Source organism: Loxodonta africana, chromosome 12 (genome assembly GCF_030014295.1).
Source record: "Loxodonta africana isolate mLoxAfr1 chromosome 12, mLoxAfr1.hap2, whole genome shotgun sequence".
Lineage (NCBI taxonomy): Eukaryota > Metazoa > Chordata > Mammalia > Proboscidea > Elephantidae > Loxodonta > Loxodonta africana.
In genome coordinates this window covers 84,869,597-84,888,711 of record NC_087353.1, presented here as the reverse complement: position 1 = coordinate 84,888,711, position 19,115 = coordinate 84,869,597, and the positions used below count along the sequence as shown (strand labels likewise).

At 44.9% G+C, this 19,115-nt stretch overlaps 1 protein-coding gene across 2 annotated transcripts in view; it reads left to right on the top strand.

The window, feature by feature from the left end:
- The window catches only part of NFATC2IP (nuclear factor of activated T cells 2 interacting protein), a 39,042-nt gene extending 30,953 nt beyond the window's left edge, over positions 1–8,089 (top strand). For both annotated transcript variants that reach the window (XM_064295768.1, XM_003418830.4), the window contains 6 exons: positions 1,389–1,509; positions 2,178–2,258; positions 2,334–2,520; positions 4,686–4,830; positions 4,960–5,069; positions 5,931–8,089. In XM_064295768.1, coding sequence (XP_064151838.1) covers positions 1,389–1,509; positions 2,178–2,258; positions 2,334–2,520; positions 4,686–4,830; positions 4,960–5,069; positions 5,931–6,089 — 803 coding nt within the window. In that variant the 3' untranslated portion in view covers positions 6,090–8,089. The remainder of the gene's footprint in view (positions 1–1,388; positions 1,510–2,177; positions 2,259–2,333; positions 2,521–4,685; positions 4,831–4,959; positions 5,070–5,930) is intronic.
- Positions 8,090–19,115: the final 11,026 nt, after the last annotated feature.

Genomic DNA, 19,115 nt, shown 5'->3' with positions numbered 1-19,115 from the left:
GGAGTAGTGCTGTAAAGAACGTTGGTGTACAAGTCTCTGTTTGAGTCTCTGCTTTCAAGTCTTGGGTATATACCTAGGAGTGGAATTGCTGGGTCATATGGTAGTTCTGGTGGCACAGCGGTTAAGAGCTCAGCTGATAACCAAAAGGTTGGCAGTTCGAATCCACCAGCTGCTCCTTGGAAACCCTATGGGGCAGTTCTACTCTGTCCTGTAGGGTCTCTGTGAGTTGGAATTGACTTGATGGCAACCGGTTTTTTTTTTTTTTTTCATTATAGTAGTTCAATTTTTAGTTTTTTTGAGAAACTGCCACACTGTTTTGCACAACTGCTGTACCATTTTTTATTCCCAACAGCAATGGGTAAGGGTTCCAGTTTCCCCACATCCTTGCTAACATTTGTTATTTTCTGTTTTTTTTGTTATCTTAGCTATCTCGCATCCTCTCTGACATTCGTTTTTTTTTTTTTTTTTTTTTAATCTTAACTATCCTAAACCAAAAAGCCAAACCCGTTGCCATCAAGTTGATTCCAACTCATAGTGACCCTATAGGGCAGAGTTAGAACTGCCCCATAGGGCTTCCAGGGAGCAGCTAGTGGATTCAAACTGCTGACCCTTTGGTTAGGAGCTGTAGCTCACTGCAGCTCTTAACCACCAAGCCACCAGGGCTTTCTAGCCATCCTAGTGGGAGTGAAATGGTATCTCTTTGTGGCTTTGATTTGCATCTCTCTGATGGCTAATGATGCTGAACATCTTTTCATGTATTTATTGGTCATTTGGATGTCCTCTTTGGTGAAATGTCTATTCAACTCCTTTGCTCATTTTATGATTGGGTTATTTGTCTTTTTGTTATTAAGTTGTCAAAGTATTTATGTATTTTAGTTATTAGAGTCTTGTCAGATACAGTGTTTCCAAATATATTCTCCCAGTTGGTAGCTTGTCTTTTCACTTTTTTGGTAAAGTCTTTTGATGAACCGAAGTTTTTAATTTTTATGAGGTCCCATTTATTTATTTTGTCTTTTGCTGTTTGTGCTTTTGTTATATTAGATAATCTACTGTTAAAAGCGAAACCTAACAGCGTCACCCCTGTTTTTCCTTCTAAGAATTTTATGGTTTTAGCTTGCACGTTTAGGTGCTTAATCCATTTTGAATTTGCTTTTGTGTATGGTGTGAGGCATGGATCCTATTTCATTTTCGTGCACGTGGATACCAGTTCTCCCGGCATCATTTATTGAAGAGATTCCTCTTTCCCCATTGAACGGACTTAGCACCCTTGTCAAAAATCAATTGACCGTAGATATGAGGACCTTCTTGAAGCCTCCACTTGTTTCTCCTGGGGCTCCAGCCGCCCTTTCTTGGCTAACCCTCTTCTACTCCCTCTCCCTCTGCCCCAGATGCAGAAATGGCAGATTCCAGCAGTTCCCAACCTGAGGACCCCCCATATCCAGGCTTTACCTGGAAGAAGAAGTTGAGGGGTAAGGATGAAGAAGAGGAGGAGGAGAAGAAGATGTTTCTGTGAGTGAGGCGGGGCACTTGGGTCTTAGGAGCAGGAAGGGAGTTGGAGGGGAAAGCTGAGGTGGGCGGGACCCTTGGGTGGGTACTGGAAGTGTAACAAGAGGGGATGCAGGAGTATTGGGGCTCAGGTGGTGAATGAGGCTCTTGGGAGAGGAGGTGGCCCACCCCACAGGATGATAGCAAACCCTTCAGGACCACCCGTGAAGTGGAGTGTTTTGTCATTACACCTGGGACTAATGGTGTGGCTCGGGGGACAGCCTGTGTGGTTCCAGTCCTGCCAGCTGTCTCTTACCTGTCCTCTCTGTGCTTCATTTTCCTCCTCTGTAAAATGGAGATGATAGAGGTACCTGTGTTAGAGAATTGCAGAGTAGGCTGCCTGAGTTAATACTTGGCACATAGTACATGCTCTGTGTCTGTTGGGTGTTATTGGATGTTAACTTGGGCAGTAATTTACCTTAAAAATTTGGCCTTTTCTTCCCTAATATTTGGGTCGTGTGAATATAAAAATGGTGACTTGTATCTTCTCTCTCCTATCTTCTAGTAAAACAGATAACTACTGGAAGATGCCCCAACTCTCCCTCTGGCTCCTGGGGGCCCATATGCCATGATGAGAAGTGTGAGGCGGCGGTCTCTCCTCTGGTTCCATTCTGCCCCTTTTCTCTCTGCAGGGCCCAGGACATGTCTCCCTCACCCCCGTCTCCACCAAGGACCAAAAGCAGGAAGCATACCAGGGCACTCCAGAAGTTAAGGTGCGAGGGCAGGGGCACTGGCTGGGGGAGGGACAGTCTGGAAGGGTGGGTGACCCCAACTCCTCTGTGCTCCAGGGAGGTGAACAAGCGCCTCCAAGATCTTCGTTCCTCCCTGAGCCCCAAGCAGCACCAAGGCCAAGACTGTCAGAGCCAGGAGGATGACGTTGTCCTAGTGGAGGGGCCCATCTTCCCACAGAGCCCTCGCCTCTTCCCACTCAAAATCCGGTGCCGGGCAGACCTGGTCAGATTGCCTGTCCGAATGGTGAGTACCTGGAGGGTCTTTGAGAAGAGGGGCTGGGAGCCACCTTTGGAGAGACCGGAGGCTGGGCAGGGGCTTGCTGGCAGAGGGACTGCCTTCCTTTTCTCATCACACTCCTGCTGTCTGGAGCTGCCCAGCACTCCCACAGTCCTCCTTGCCTGTCACTTGCTCTTCCCTCTGTGTTGTCTTTTCCTCACTCTCGCCCTCTTTCTGGCAGACTTCCTACCTATTCTTCATGCATTTTCTTTCATTAAGCATTTTTCTTTAACATCCTCTCTTCTAAGAGTCTGTAAGGATGACACTACAAACTGCTGTACAAAAGGGGCTAGATGGGCACACCCGACCTTTTTCACTAACTCTGCATGGCAAGGATCAGCCTGAATCAAGTTCCCAGCTGGAAGTGGATCCAAGCCTCACCTTCCTACATCTCCATACCTCATGCCAGCCACTTCATATGGCACTTCCTCTCTCTGACCCTAACCACCCAGAGTTAGGTCAGACCTCATCCCTGACCACCCTGAGCCAAGTGAAAACATCCCTTGCCACCTGGGGGCCAGGTCACTGGGGACCAGGAGTAGGCTCATGAGATGGCAGAACTCCCTGCACTTCAGACCAGCTGGTCTCTCTCTCTCTCTAGTCCCCTAGGACAAGGTCACAAGCTAGAAGGACTCCATTCTTCTTCGACTGCCTGCATGGCCTTTTCCTGACCAGCAGCCCCCAGAGCTGGGTCTATACAAATTGACCCTGTGCTGCCAGCCCCTGCTGACTCATTGCCCTCTGTGGGTTTGTTAATTATAATGGCTCACAAAATTCACAGAGACTATTACTTATACTTACAGCTATGCATTTATTATAACGAGAAAGGCTACAAGCTAAAAGATGCATCAGGCAAGGTCTGGGAGAGGTCTTGGCACCACGAGGCTTCCATCATCCCCAGGGACATGCTGTACCCTCTCCCGTGGATGGATGTTCTCACTGATCCAGGTGGCCCCAAAAAGAGCATTCCAAGGTCCTGGGTCCCTTAGTCATTGGGACCTCAGTGAATATGCATGACTGGAGCCTTAATCCATAGTTACGATTGATCCAATCAATGAATATGCATGACTGCATCAATCCCCTTCCCTTCCTGAAGTTCCCCAGGTGTGCGGCCTGTGTATCCTCTACTTGCCTGGCTGTGTTAGAAAGACAGAGAGCACCTGAATTGATTGGGCTGTTTTCAGAAACCAGATACAAAAGGCTAACTTTAGTTCTTTGTGACACAGAAGTTTTGGTTGGTGACCTCCTCCCCAGGGTGAGCTCCTCCCTCCTGCCTCCCCCAGGACCTGTGTGTCCCTCTTGATTTGCTCTTACTGCACTAGAGGCAGCAGAGGTCACTCAGTCACCCAGAGCTTCCCCGGCTTCCTGGTGAAGGCCTGGAGCTTTGCAGGGATGGCCCATTTCAATAGCATGAATGATAAGGGAAATGACCATTTATTGAGCACTAGCCCCACATTGGAGCCCTGGTGGTGTAGTGGTTAAGCATTTGTCTGCTAACCAAAAGGTTGACAGTTCGAATCCACTAGCCACTCCTTGGAAACACTGTGGGGCAGTACTACTCTGTCCTATAGGATCGCTGTGAGTTGGAATAGACTTGAGGGCAATGGGTTTTGTTTTGTTTTTTTTAGCCCCGCATCTGGCGTAGCAGCCCGTGGCCACATCAACAGTGCCTCTGCTTTCTTTGCCCTATACAGTGCTTTAAAAACATCTCAGTTTGTTGTCAACCCTTGTAATGGGTGATTTCATACAAGGGTCCAGATTTCTGGCCTCCCTTAAAAACAGGCAGATATAGCCACACTGGCCCGTGTTCCTACCTGGTACCAATCAGCTGGAGCTGACTGACAGCTGGCCTGCCCGCACGCATGGAGCATGGAGTTCCAATTTTCCACAGTCCCCATCACTCCCTTTTGCCTCCTAACCCATGGCGGCTTCATTTCTTTTATGTTACTTGCCTGGAGTCCTACTTTACAGGATTTTATTCTATACATTGCCTGGGCAATAGGAGGAAACTTCCAGCTGAGGAGCTCAGTGTGTGGCCAAGACTAGAAACTTGCATTTGGGATGGTGGTGTTGGGGTGAGGGTTGGGCAGATGTGGAGGCAGGAATACCTCCTTTGCTTCTTGTCTCCACAGTCGGAGCCCCTGCAGAGTGTGGTGGACCACATGGCCAACCACCTTGGGGTATCCCCAAGCAGGATCCTCTTGCTATTTGGAGAGACAGAGCTGTCCCCTACTGCCACCCCAAGGACCCTGAAGCTTGGAGTGGCTGACATCATTGGTGAGAGGACAGTGGGGCGGTGTGGGATCTTGAGGCTTTTGCCACGGGAAGGGGCTACTGGGACCATCCAGAGGGGCTCCTGCTTCCAGCCCCTAGCTTAGGCCTGGGTTCCTGACCTGCCTCCTGCAGACTGTGTGGTGCTCGCAAGTTCTCCAGAGGCTGCGGAGACATCCCAACAGCTTCAGCTCCGGGTGCAGGGGAAGGAGAAACACCAGGTGTTGGAAGTCTCGCTGTCTCCGGTGAGTGGGAGAAATGGTTCTCTGTGCCCCTCACCCTTTCCTCTGCCTTTAATCCTGACTGACTGGTGACACTGCCCTCCATACTCTTGGGTCCCACCCACCCCAGATGGTGGGGAGAGCCTCTGGTCAACTTCTCGTCCCCTTCTGCTGGTTCCTCCAATCTAGTCTGTGCATCCCTTCAGCCTCCAAATTCCTTCCTCCATCTTTTTCCTTTTTACAGTTAAAATAGAAAGGAACCTTTGGCAGTAACCAATAAAAGCCATCAAACTAAGAATAAAGACAGCCACACTTCTAAGTGCCAGTCCCAGAGCTAAGGATAATTACTTCACATTCAGGATATTATCTAATTTTCACTACAATTCTATGTGGGAGAACACTGTTGTTGCCCTCATTTAACAAGTGAGGAAGGAGAGGCTCAGAGAGGTGGAGTGACTTGCCTAAGGCCACATAGCTGGTAAGTGGGAGAGCGTGGTTTCCAGCTCCGGTCATTCTCACCCCAGAGACTGGGCTCCCTTCATTGTGTGGTATGCATCTCTATTTTGCAAATGAGGAGACTGAGGCTTGGAGAACTTTTCTAACCCAGAACCTGTACTCTTAAGCCTTGAGCTCTGCATTCCCACTCTACCTGAGGAATCTGGGGTCAAGAGGGAGGAAGGGACTCATTAGAGTTCACCAGAGGCGGTAACAGGCCATACAGGAACTCACCTGTGCTGGCTTCTTGGTCCACTCGCCTTCTCTTTGGGGCTGTAACTTCACCAACTCAGTTCCTTGTGTTTCCAGTCCCAAGTTCTCTGTTTGTCCCTACAAGTTCTCCGAAGCCTCTTTTTCAAGTTCTTACATCCATTTTTTCCCTCCATCCAGGATTCTCCCCTCAAGACCCTCATGGCCCGCTATGAGGAGGCCATGGGACTCTCAGGATGCAAGCTTGCTTTCTTCTTTGATGGGACGAAGCTTTCAGGCGTGGAGCTGCCGGCCGATCTGGGCATGGAATCCGGGGACCTCATTGAGGTTTGGGGCTGAGACTCCTCGGCCTGCCTGCGGGCCCATCCTGGACTCAGCGAGAACATCAGCCCCTTGCCTTTAAAATGTTTTTACCAAAGCCCATAAGGGCTAGTTAAAGCTGAGATAGAACATTTCTTTAAGCTAAAGCAGAATCAAGGAGTGACCTTTGGCTTTTCTCTCCCGTCGACATTGGTTTTAAGCCATTAACTACCTGGGTAGTTGTGTGGTAGTTGTTCCTGCCCTGAGTCGGCTGTGCTTCCATCCACATTTTTGTGCTCAGTTTTCCAGCCACTGGGACATGGAGGAGGTGTCCCTCCGTCACCACCATTTCATGTCCATCATCACCCTTTCCTTCATCAAAATGTCTGTTCTCTGAAACTTTCTTGTATTTAAATAAGGGTTGGGTTTGGGATTCCAGACCTGGGATCTCTGCCATGTCTAAGACCAACAGTGGGCTTCCTTTTATTTGCGGGGGTGGGAGTGGGATTTGCTTAAGGCAGATGCCCTGGTGTGGTTCCTTCCCTCGCAGGAAATAAATGGCCAGGCTCACACATGCATTAGCTTAAGTGTAGGCAGACAATTGGTGGTTCTTTTGAAGGCTGTAGGTAGTGGATTCTCAGCCTTGGGTGTCTTCCTCACTCTAGGGAACCTTCCATTCACCCTTCCTAGTTTACCCTTCCTGGTGCACGCACAGTAAGGTATAGCAGCACGTTCAACTGTTTTTGTTTTGGGTCTTGGGATTAGTCTCTGGTTTTATGGCTTTTCCCCTCTTCTCCACCCTACGAATCTATTCTTGTAAAATACAGTGTTTTATGTGTGAATGTGCTTTTAATATCCGTAGTGGTACCTTGTGCTGTTTCTTTTTTCACTCAACGTGTGTTAGGATCTAGCCCTGTCACCTACCCTGTTTCTGCTTCATTGCTTTGAACTGCTGCCTGGTATTCCACAGTGGGCGCCAGTTGCATTTTGCTAATCCAGTCCCTTCAGTGGTGGACACCTGGGTGCCGCCAACTCCTTGGCACCATACACAAGGCCACAATAAGCATCCTTTTATGTGTCCCCTCCTGGGCTCGCACAAACAGTTCTCTAGCATAGGTGCCCAGGATAGGATTGTGGGTCGTACAGGGTAGTTTCTCTGTGGTTCCACCAGATTTGTCCTTAGAAAGGTAATTGACCCTCCCACTGAGGCTCCTAATCTCTCCTCATCTTCCCCAGCTTTTCTTATTGCCCAGCTTTCTAATTTCTGTCAGTCTGATGTGTGTCAAGTGGTGCCATGTTTGAATGTACATTCAGCTGATCGTCAGTAATGCTGGGAACCTCTTCATATACGTGGCAGCCTTTCGGGCATCCCTTTCTGCGACTTGCTTGTTTTCTCATGGGCGTCCTGTCTTTTCCTGACGTTTTCACAGGAGTTGAGCAGTTTTAGGCATTGCAAACAACTCTCGTAGAATGCCTTTGTCTTTTTTATTTCTACAGGTGTCCTTCATGGAATAGAAATCCTTAAAGTACATGAATTCACTATATTGTCATAGAGTTTGCTGCCTTTTGGTTTCTTGTTTAAGAGTAGCTAAGACATTCTGCACTTTCTAATGTTAGCAGATAAAACCAATGAGCATTTGCTTTCGTATCAGGTCGCTAAATGGGGCAGGAGTCTCGCTGGCACAAGCTGGTCTGCGGCGTTGGTGATACTTGTACTGAGTGGTCAAACCCTTGCTCTGATTGGTCGATGCTGGGCTGCACTGGTTGCTATATATTTTGAATAGCATTCCTGCCTTTAAACCATTTGAAATACGCCTTTGTGTTTGAGATCCATGTTTATTTCCATCATACAACGAGCCAGTTTTCTCATTACTGTCTACTAAAAGATCCATGAATTCTCCACTGATAACATGGTGTAATTTTAGCAAAAGTATGTCAACTTCTTAAAAAACTTTTTTTTTTTTTTGGAATGTGAGATTCCTTAGAATTTACAATGTGGGACTACAGAAAGAAACCTTTGTAATGTTTAAATAATCCATGATATGGTATAACTCCATTTTTCAGATCTTCTGTATGTCTACGAATAAGTTCTAACACATTAAAGTTATGTATTCAGCCTCAGCAAAATAAATGGGAATACATTCAACTTGTGTATCCTTGAGGACGTCTTCCTTTGTGGCCCTCACGTGATCCCCACTAAAACCCCTGTGACAGAGACCATTAGTTGTCCCTCATAGTCATTCTTCCTCCTCACGTTTCTAGCTAAGCACAGGGCCACGCAGAATACAGGCAGTACTTCCTAGCCTCCCTTGCTGCTGGGTGTGGCCAGGTGTGAATCCAGGCTCCTGGGATGTAAGTAGGAGAGTGTGTGCCCATCTCCTTTGTTTTCCTCCTGTCTGCTTGCTGGAAGGAGCACAACCATACTGACCACGAGGTGATCTTGGAAATGGAAGCTACACAGGATGCGACACGAGAGAAGAGCCTGAGTCTTGGTCTCCGTAGAGCATCTTATCAGCCCCACATTGCTGACCCCTGGGCTTTTATGTGAAAGAGGAACTTTTGTCTTGTGTAAATCACTGTTACTTTGGGATTTCTGCCACTTGAACTATACCTAGTTCTTTTTTTTAATTGTGCTTTAGGTGAAAATTTACAGCTCCAGTTAATTTCTCATAAAAAAAATTATACACATATTGTTTTGTGATACTAGTTGCAATCCCCACAATGTGACAGCATGCTCCCCCTTTCCACCCTGGGTTCCATTCGACCAGTTCCTGTCCCTTCCTTCTCATCCTGCTTTTGGACAGGAGCTGCCCATTTGGTCTTGAATATCTGATGGAAGTAAGAAGCACATTCCTTACGTGTATTATTTTTCATTTTATAGCCCTGTCTAATCTTTGATGAGGACCACACCTAGTTCTAACTCCAGGATATTGCTGTTGTAACCAAGACTACAGTAATCCTCTTTGGGTACCAGTGTGAGATTTGTTCAGAGGTTCACGTCTAGGAATGAAGCCACCAGTTGTTGAATATGTACCTGCCCAGTTTCTTTTGAATACGGTTAAATTGCCAACCAAAGTGGTTGGGCCTCTTTATATGTCTATTAGCAAGTGCTAGAAGTTTCCAGTTTTTTCACATCTTCCTCAGCACTTAATCTGGGCAGGGTATGGGAAAAACTACTTACTGTAAAAGAATTTGCATCTCCTCTGTGATGAGAGATTGTTCCTCCTTTCAAAATCTAAAAGACTTGTTGGGTGATCTTTCTAAAATCCTCCTGTTTGGGACCTTTCAAAACATCAGTGAACCCTTACTCAGTGCCATGTACCAAGCTTAGCACTTTTCATAATCTCACTAATCCTCAGAGCAATTCAGTGAGGTAGGTGTTATTATTCTTTCTATTTTACAGAAAACAGAAGCTTAGAAACATTAATTAAGGGGCCCAGACCACACAGCTACAAGTCACAGAGCCAGATGGAAACCCAGGTGGGCCTAACAGTTAATTCTTAACTAGACCAGCACATCTCAAACTTTAATGTGCATACAAATCAGCTAGGGATGTTATTTAAAATATAGATTCTGGTTCAGCACCTCTGGAGTGGGGCCTGAGATTCTGCATTTCCTGTAAGCTCCTAGATGATACACGTGCTGCTGGTCCAGGGACCACACTTGGAGTAGCAAGATACTATTTTGTCTTTCTCTATAGACTTCCACCTTTGAAGCCTCCCATCTTCCCACCTCTGCCTCCACTTTCCAACTCAGTGGTCAGTTCCTCCATGAAGCCCACCTGAACCTGGAACAGGCGTCTTTTTTGTGTGTCCCACCTGAACCTGGAACAGGGGTCTAGCTCAGCACACTGTTACGCCCATTTGTCTGTGTCTTTATCCCCTATGTCATGGATTGAATTGTGTCCCCCAAAATATGAGTATCAATTTGCCTAGACCATGATTCCCAGTATTTGTGATTGCCCTCCCTTTTATCATCTGATGTGATTTTCCTATGTGTTGTAAGTCCTGTCTCTGTGATGTTAATGACAAGGAATTAGCCACAATTATGTTAATAAGGCAGGACTCAATCTATAAGATTAGATTGTGTCTTAAACTAATCTCTTGAGATATAAAAGAGACTAGCAGAGAGATGTGTGGGGGACCTCATACCACTAAGAAAGTAATGCCAGGAAAAGAGCATGTCTTTGGACCTGGGGTCCCTGTGCTGAGAAGCTCCTAGCCCGGGGGAAGATTGAAGATAAGGACCTTCCTCCAGAGCCACCAAAAAGTCTTCCCCTGGAGCTGATGCCCTGAATTTGAACTTCTAGCCTACTAGACTATGAGAGAATAAACTTGTTTGTTGAAACCATCTACTTGTGATGTTTCTGTTATAGCAGCACTAGATAGCTAAGACACCCTACTAGACTGTAAGCTCCTTGAAAACAAGTACCGATCCTCCTGATAACATGTCCAAAGTATGTGAGACGTCTCGCCATCCTTGCTTTTAAGGAGAATTGTGGTTGTACTTCTTCCCAGACACATTTGTTTGTTCTTTTGGCAGCCCATGGTATATTCAGTATTCTTGGCCAACACCACAATTCAAAGGCATCAATTCCTGGGTCCTCATTATTCATTGTCCAGCTTTCACATGCATATGAGGCGATTGAAAACACCATGGCTTGAGTCAGGTGCACCTTAGTCCTTAAAGTGACATCTTTGCTTTTTAACACTTTAAAGAGGTCTTTTGTGGCAGATTTGCCCAATGCAATGAGTTGTTTGATTTCTTGACTGATGCTTCCATGGCTGTTGATTGTGGCTCCAGGTAAAATGAAATCCTTGACAACTTCAGTATTTTCTCTGTTTATCATATTGCTGATTGGTTCAGTTGTGAGAATCTTTGTTTTCTTTATGTTGAGGTGTAATCTGTACTGAAGGCTGTGGTCTTTGATCTTCATCAGTAAGTGTGCTTCAAGTCTTCTTCACTTTCAGCAAGCAAGGTTGTTTCATCTGCATAACACAGGTTATTAATGAGTCTTCCTCCAATCCTGATACCATGTACTTTTTCATATAGTCCAGCCTCTCAGATTATTTGTTCAGCATATAGATTGAATAAGTATGGTGAAAGGATACACATATGACGTGCACCTTTCCTGACTTTAAACCATGCAGTATCCCGTTGTTTTGTTTGAACAGCTGCCCCTTGGTCTTTGTACAGGTTCTGCATAAGCACAGTTAAATGTTCTGGGATTTCCGTTCTTCACAATGTTATCCATAATATGTTGATCCACACAGTTGAATGCCTTTCTGTAATCAATAAAACACAGGTAAACAACTTTCTGGTATTCTCTGCTTTCAGCCAGGATCCTTCTTACATCAGCAATGATATCCCTGGTTCCACGTCCTCTTCTGAATCCGGCTTGAATTTCTGGCAGTTCCCTGTTGATACATCGCTGCAGCTGCTTTTGAATGATCTTCAGCAAAATTTTACTTGCATGTGATATTAATGAAACTCGATAATTTCTGCATTCAATTGGATCACCTCCCTTGAGAATAGGCATAAATATGGATCTCATCCAGTCGGTCGGCCAGGTAGTTAGTTGTTTTCCAGATTTCTTGGCACAGACGAGTGAGCACTCCCAGCATTGCATCTGTTTGCTGAAACATCTCAGTTGGTATTCTGCCAATTCCTGGAGGCTTGTTTTTTGCCATTTCCTTCAGTGCAGCTTGGACTTCTTCCTTCAGTACCATCAGTTCCTGATCTTATGCTACCTCCCGAAATGATTGAACGTCAACCAGTTCTTTTTGGTGTATTCCTTTCGTCTGCTTTTGATGCTTCCTGCGTCGTTTAATATTTGCCCATAGAATCCTTTAGTATTGCAGCTCGAGGCTTGAATGTTTTCTTCAGTTCTTTCAGCTTGAGAAATGCTGGTTTTCTATCTGCAGGTCTTCTCACATGTCATTATAATACCTTACTTTGTCTTCTTGAGCCACCCTTTGAAATCTTCTGTTTAGCTCTTTTACCTCATCATTTCTTCCTTTTGCTTTAGCTGCTTGACATTCAAGAGCAAGTTTCATAGTCTCTTCTGACATCCATTTGGGTCTTTTCTTTCTATCCTCTTTTTTTTAATGATTTCTTGCTTTCTTCATGTGTGATGCCTTTGATGTCATTCCACAACTCATCTGGTCTTTGGTCATTAGTGTTCAACATGTCAAATCTATTCTTGAGATGGTCTTTAAATTCAGGTGGAATATACTCAAGGTCTTACTTTGGCTCTTGTGGACTTCTAATTTTCTTCAGTTTCAACTTGAACTTGCATATTGATGGTCTGTTCCGCAGTCGGCTCCTGGCCTTGTTCTGACTGATGATATTGAGCTTTTCCATTGTCTCTTTCCACAGACGTAGTCAATTTGATTCCTGTGTGTTCCATCTGGTGAGGTCCACGTGTATAGTCACTTTTTATGTTGGTGAAAAAAGGCATTTGCAGGGAAGAAGTCATTGGTCTTGCAAAATTCTATCATGCTATCTCCAACATTGTTTCTATCACCAAGGCCATATTTTCCAACTACTGATCCTTCTTCTTTGTTTCCCACTTTCAATTCCAATTACTGGTAATTATTAATGCATCCTGATTGCCTGTTCAATCAATTTCAGACTGCAGAAGTTGGTAAAAATCTTCAATTTCTCCATCTTTGGCTTTAGTGGTTGGTGTATAAATTTGAATAGTAGTTGTATTAATTGGTCTTCCTTGTAGGCATATGGATATTATCCTATCACAACAGCACTGTACTTCAGGATAGATCCTGAAATGTTCTTTTTGAGGAAAAAGGCAATGCCATTCCTCTTGAAGTTGTCATACCTGGCATAGTAGACCATATGATTGTCTAATTCAAAATGGCCAATACCAGTCTATTTCAGCTCACTAATGCCTAGGATATTGATGTTTATGTGTTCTATTTCATTTTTGACGATTTCCAATTTTCCTAGATTCATACTTCGTACATTCCATTTTCCTATTACTAATGGATGTTTACAGCTGTTTCTTCTCATTTTGAGTTGTGCCACATCAGCAAATGAAGGTCCCAAAAGCCTGACTGCATCCATGTCATTAAGGCCAGCTCTGCTTTGAGGAGGCAACTCTTCCCCAGTCGTATTTTGAGTGCCTTCCAACCTGAGGGGCTCATCTTACGGCACTATATCAGACAATGTTCCCCTGCTATTCATAAGGTTTTCACTGGCTAATTCTTTTCAGAAGTAGACCGCTGGGTCCGTCTTCCTAGTCTGTCTTAGTCTGGAAGCTCAACTGAAACCTGTCTGCCTGCTGGTGTCGTGTGTTGCTGTGATGCTGGAAGCTACACCATTGGTATTCAGCCCCCCTGGCCAGGCCAGATCCCCCTGGTACAGGTCTTATAATACCCATATGCTGTACTTCATTTTTGTGGCACTTGTCACAGGTGAACTTTTTTTCTCAAGAAATTTCATGTGTACGTAGTATCTCACAAACCACAATTTCCAAACAAATAGAACAAAAGTTGGGCTTCAGTTTAAACCAATTAGACCTGTTAAGACGTATTTACTTATCTGACTTTAATCTGTCTCGAATCTTAATTGAGAGATCCATCAAATTAAAAAGCACCTGTACTCAGGGAAGAACCAAATGTTTTTCCCATTTGGCAAAACCGATTAGCATTAAAATATTTGCCTTTATAACCAGAAAGTTTTATTTTCATTAATGTCCTCTGGTATTGTGTTTGGACTTGTTATGGATTGAATTATGTCCCCCAAAATATGTATTATAAATCCTAGCCTCCATGCCTATGACTATAATCCTGTTTGGGAATGGGATGTCTTTGTTATGTTAATAAGGCAGGATCAGTGTAGGGTGTATTTTGAGTCAGCCTCTTTGGAGATATCAAAAGAGATTAAATAAATGAACAGACAGAGAGATGGGATGAGATAGATGCCAAGACATATGGAGATCTCCAAGGAACCGAGAAGCAGAAGCTAAAGAGACAAGGATTTCCCTCCAGAGCTGACAGAGAGAGGCTTCCCCTAAAGCCAGCACTCTGAATTTGGACTTGTAGCCTCCTAAACTGTGAGAAAATAAGTTTCTGTTTTTTGAAGCTATCCACTTGTGGTATTTCTGTTACAGAAACACTAGATAACTAAGAATTTGGTACCAGAAGAGTAGGGTGCAGCTCTAACAGATAACTAAAATGCAGAAGCGGTTTTGGAATTCGTTAATGAGTAAGAGACTGGAAGAGTTTTAAGGTGCCTAATAGTAAAAGCCTAGATTGTCTTGAAGATACTGTTGGTAGAACTATGGACGTCAACCGCAATGCTAGCGAGGGCTCAGAAGGAAGTGAGAAGAGCTATAAACAAAGCGTCGTCTTAGGGAATACATATGGCACCAGCAACAGAATATTGCTAGAGATGTGGGCATTAAATGTGCTTCTGGTGAGGCTTTAAAAGAAAGTGATGAATATGTGATTGGATGACGGAAGAAGGGCAGTGCTTTTTATGCAGTGGCAAAGAACTTGTCTGAATTACGTTCAAATGGTTGGTGGCAGGTAGAACTTGTAAGTGATGAACTTGGATACCTGGCTGATAACATTTCTAAGCAAGATCTTAAAGGGGCCACATGGTTTCTTCTTGCTGCTTATAGTAAAATGCAAGAGGAAAGAGTTGAACTTAAAAAGGAACTGTGCAGAATGAAAACAGAACTCAAAGATATGGAAAATTCTGTTGTACAAACTAAGGGCACATGTCCTAGAATGTTTACCAAGGACACGGCTACATAATCTTTTGTTAAAGAGATTAAGTGTGTGACTGATGAATCTAACCAACTACCACAGCAGAAAACTCATCAGCTTAGACTGAAGGGGACAGAGAAAGAGCAAAAGGAAAGAATGCTGTGTGCCTTGTGGGGTTCCATAGGCAGGAAACAGTCCAAAGGAGCTACATATGTTGTTCTCCAAGAAAAGAAAAAGGACCATTCCTCGAACAGCTTGGAGATCAGCAGAACTATTGGAAGGAGCACGAGAAGCAGGGCCTTCTTGGTTTCAAAGGGGGGGGCCACGATCTCTTGGATATCCAAGGGTGGGACCACAGCCTCCTAGATTTCAAGGAGTTGGATCTTCGTCAACTTGGTTCCAGAGTGTGAGACTGCCATTAAGGTGTGCCAGGGGCATGGGGCTGCTGCCTAAAACTGAGGGGGTTGGGCTGCCATGCCCAAGGGACAGCAGAACAAGGCCTGCCAGGGCCAAGGGGCTGGGGTTGCCACTCAGATGGACTAGGAGAATGGGGCTGCCAAAAGCTGAGGGAGCAGAGTTGCCATCCCAGTAGGCCTGGAAGGTGGAGCCGAAGCCCAGGGCTGAGGGGCCTCCACCCAGAATCCAGAGGGCATGGCCAACACACAGAGTCTCTAGGGCAGGGCTATTCCCTAGATGGTCTCTGAGAACAGATGATTATTTTCAAGCCTTAATCGCTAATGTAAATTGTTTTGCTGGGTTTGAGACTTGCTTGGTACCTGTTATCCCTTCTTTTCTCTCCAGTTTCTCCCATTTATAATGGAAGTCTCTACCTTGAACCCATTCCACCATTTTACTTTGGTAATAGATTTCACAGGTTCACAGATGAAGAGAAATTTAGATGCTTCAGAAGATGAGATTTTGGACTTTGGGCTGATTTAAGACTTTTGGGATCATGTGATGGGGTGAATGTGTTTTGCTTATGGCAAGGACAATTTTTGGGGGCCAAAGCATGGAATATTATGGATTGAATTATGTTCCCCAAAAATATGTGTTGTAAATCCTAACCTCTATGCCTGTGGTTATAATCCCATTTGGAAATGGGTTGTCTGTGTTATGTTAATGAGGCAGGATTAATAGTTAATGTAGGGTGTATCTTGAGTCAGTCTCTCTTGAGATATAAAAAGAGATTAAACAATCAAGCAGAGAGAGAGATGAGATAAGATAGATACCAAGGCACATGGAAATCTCCAAGGAACCAGGAAGCAGAAGTTGAAGAGACAAGGACTTCCTCCAGAGCTGACAGAGAGAGAAAGCCTTCCCCTAGAGCTGGCACCCCAAATTTGAACTTCTAAACCCCTAAACTGTGAGAGACTAAATTTCTCTTTGCTAAAGCCATCCACTTGTGGTATTGCTGTTATAGCAGCATTAAATAACTAAGATAGGCTTTTTTTTTTTTTTCTTAATAACAAAGTATAGTTTACATGCCTAACCATTCAACCCATTTTAAGTGTACAGGTCAGTGAGTTTTGGTAAATACACGAAGTTGTGCAACCATCACCACAATCAAATTTTAGGACCCTTCTTTCAACCCAAAAAGCTTCCTAGTACTCATTTGCAGTCTCCTCCCCCTAACCTCAGGGAACCACTAATCTGCTCTCTGTCATTTTAGTTTTGCCTTTTTTAAAGATTTTCATATGAATGGAATAATACAGTATTTAGTCTTTTGTGTCTGGCTCCTTAGCATGATGTTTTGGAGATTCATCCGTGTGTATGTCAATGATTGATCCCTTTTCATTGCTGAATAGTACTCCACTGTATGGATGTACCATTCACCTGTGGATGGACATGTGGTGTTTTTCATTTTTTAAAAGCTTTTATGAATAATGCTTTTTACCAACATTTGCATACGGGTCTTTGGACACGTGTTTCCATTTTTCACAGGTAGATTCCTAAGCTAAGAGTAGAATTGCTGGATCATATGGGAAGTGTATGTTTAGATTTGTAAAAGAATTGCCAAATTGTTTTCCAAAGTAGCTGTATCATTTGCATTCCCACTGTAGGAGGATTCCAGTTGTTCCCTATCACTTCAAGCACTTAGTATTGTCATTTCTTAGCTATTCTAGTGTTGTTGTTGTTCTTATCAGTTGCCATACAGTCAAATTTTGACTCATAGTGACCCAATGTGACAGAGTAGAACTGCCCCATAGGTTTTCTAGGCTGTACAGGGTTGCTATGAGTCGGAATCGACTCAATGACAACGACTCCGAATCTTTATAAGAGCAGATCCCCAGGTCTTTTCTCCTATGGAGCCACTGGGTGGGTGTTGTTTTGTGTTGTCGAGTTGATTAAACAGAGGCCCTATAGGATAGAGTTGAACTGCCCCGTAGGGTTTCCAAGGCTGTAATCTTTATGGAAGCAGACTGCCACATCTTTCTTCCATGGAGCATCTGCTGTAGTTGAACCATTGACCTTTCAGTTAGCAGGCAAGTGCTTAACCACTGCACCACAGGGCTCCTTCACTGGGTGGGTAGTGGTATCTTATTGTACAGTATTTTCCATAATGACCAATGCTGTCATAAACTTGTTGGCCATTCGTGTATCTTCTGTAAATGTCTGTTCAAATATTTTGCCTATTTAAAAAGTGTTTTTGTTCATTGAGCTTTAAGAGTTATTCTTATATTTGGATATAAGTCCTTTGTCAGATATATGCTTTGCAGATATTATCTTCCAGTCTGTGGCTTCCCTTTTCATTTCAGGTTCAGTTTTACATGGACTTGGTAGATACCTGTCTTCTCCATGACATTATAAGCTCTATGAGAGTGAACACTAAGTCTCTTTTTCCGGGCATCTGGCACACCACCAGGCAGATAGATGCTGAATAATATTTTCTTGAAGGAATTAAGTGACTACAACCAGAAGTTCCTCCTCACCTCTTTCCCTTAGACACTCAGTGGATACCCGGCTTACAGTTCTGAAACATGAGATATTGCCTGTGGCATAATAAGGCTTCTTGAGGGCTTCACGCTGTCCCCATGGGACTTCAGAATTTCAGTAGAGGAGTTTAGAGGTCTCTTTGGAAGAGGGGTCTTAAAGCAACACTTGGATAGAGCTATACTATTTGGGGGGCCCTGGGAGCGCAGTGGTTAAGAGTTCAGCTGCTAACCAAGAGGTCGGCAGTTCGAAACCACCGGCGACTCCCTGGAAACCCTATAGGGCAGTTCTACTCTGTCCTATAGGGTTGCTATGGGTAGGAATGGCCTGGAGGGCAATTTTTAAAAAATACTAATTAGATGTAGCTTGGAGATTATGGGGAACCACTAAAGAACCACCCCAAGCTACCCTTTGGTGCCATCACTCCGTTGAGCTTTGACCCCAAACCTGCCGGTAGGAGCCGCCTTAGTTTTTGAGCCCCTGTCTGCCCTGAATAAGACCACCAGAGGGCGAAAGGGCTTCAGTCACGATTGGATGTGAGGAAAAACCTGCTCCAGAGGGCGCAGATGGGGTTCTGTGGACCGGTCCTTCTTCAGTATCTATTTGAGTATCTACAGTGAAGGCTCGGGGGTGAACGTTAGCTGGGCTGGGGAATCCGAACGGTGGGAGAGAGTGAGGCCAGGACCGGGGTCATTCAACAAACGTTTACTGAGCATGTGTGAGGTCGCAAACCAGGCAATGAGGAAGACAGAACAATTAACCTACAGCTAGAACTGTTCACTGGCATTTCTAGAGATGAGTATTTCTAAAACCCTATCAGATTCCATTATCTGGTTCTATCCTGCCCTGGTGGTGCAGTGGTTAAAAACGACAGCTACTAACCAAAAGGTCAGCGGTTCAAATCTACCAGCCACTCCTTTGAAACCTTACGGGCCATTCTACTTGGAAACCCTGGTGGTGTAGTCGTTAAGGGCTACGGCTATTAACCACGAGGTTGGCAGTTCGAATCCGCCTAGGCGCCCCTTGGAAACTCTACGGGGAAATACTACTCTGTCCCATAGGGTCGCTATGAGTCGGAATAGACTCGACACCAGTGGGTTTGGTTTTTTGGGTTATCCTGAGGAAGTCGGCCAAGCGGGGTGTTACAGATAAGGAAACTGAGTCAGAAGGGTTAAGTGACTTCACCAATTCACAGAGGCACCCTTTAGGTTGGAGATTTCGGCGGGAACAGAGCCGGCGCTTTGCCATGGCTGCCCAGCCAGCTGAAACGCCGGGGGACGCGACGTGTGGGAGCTGGGTCCCCGGTTACCGTGGCGACCGACTCGTCAGTCCAGTGCCACCGGAGCCGAGGCGAAGCCGAAGAGACGCGATAAACTTTCCGTGGCAGCTTCCGTAGTCGGGC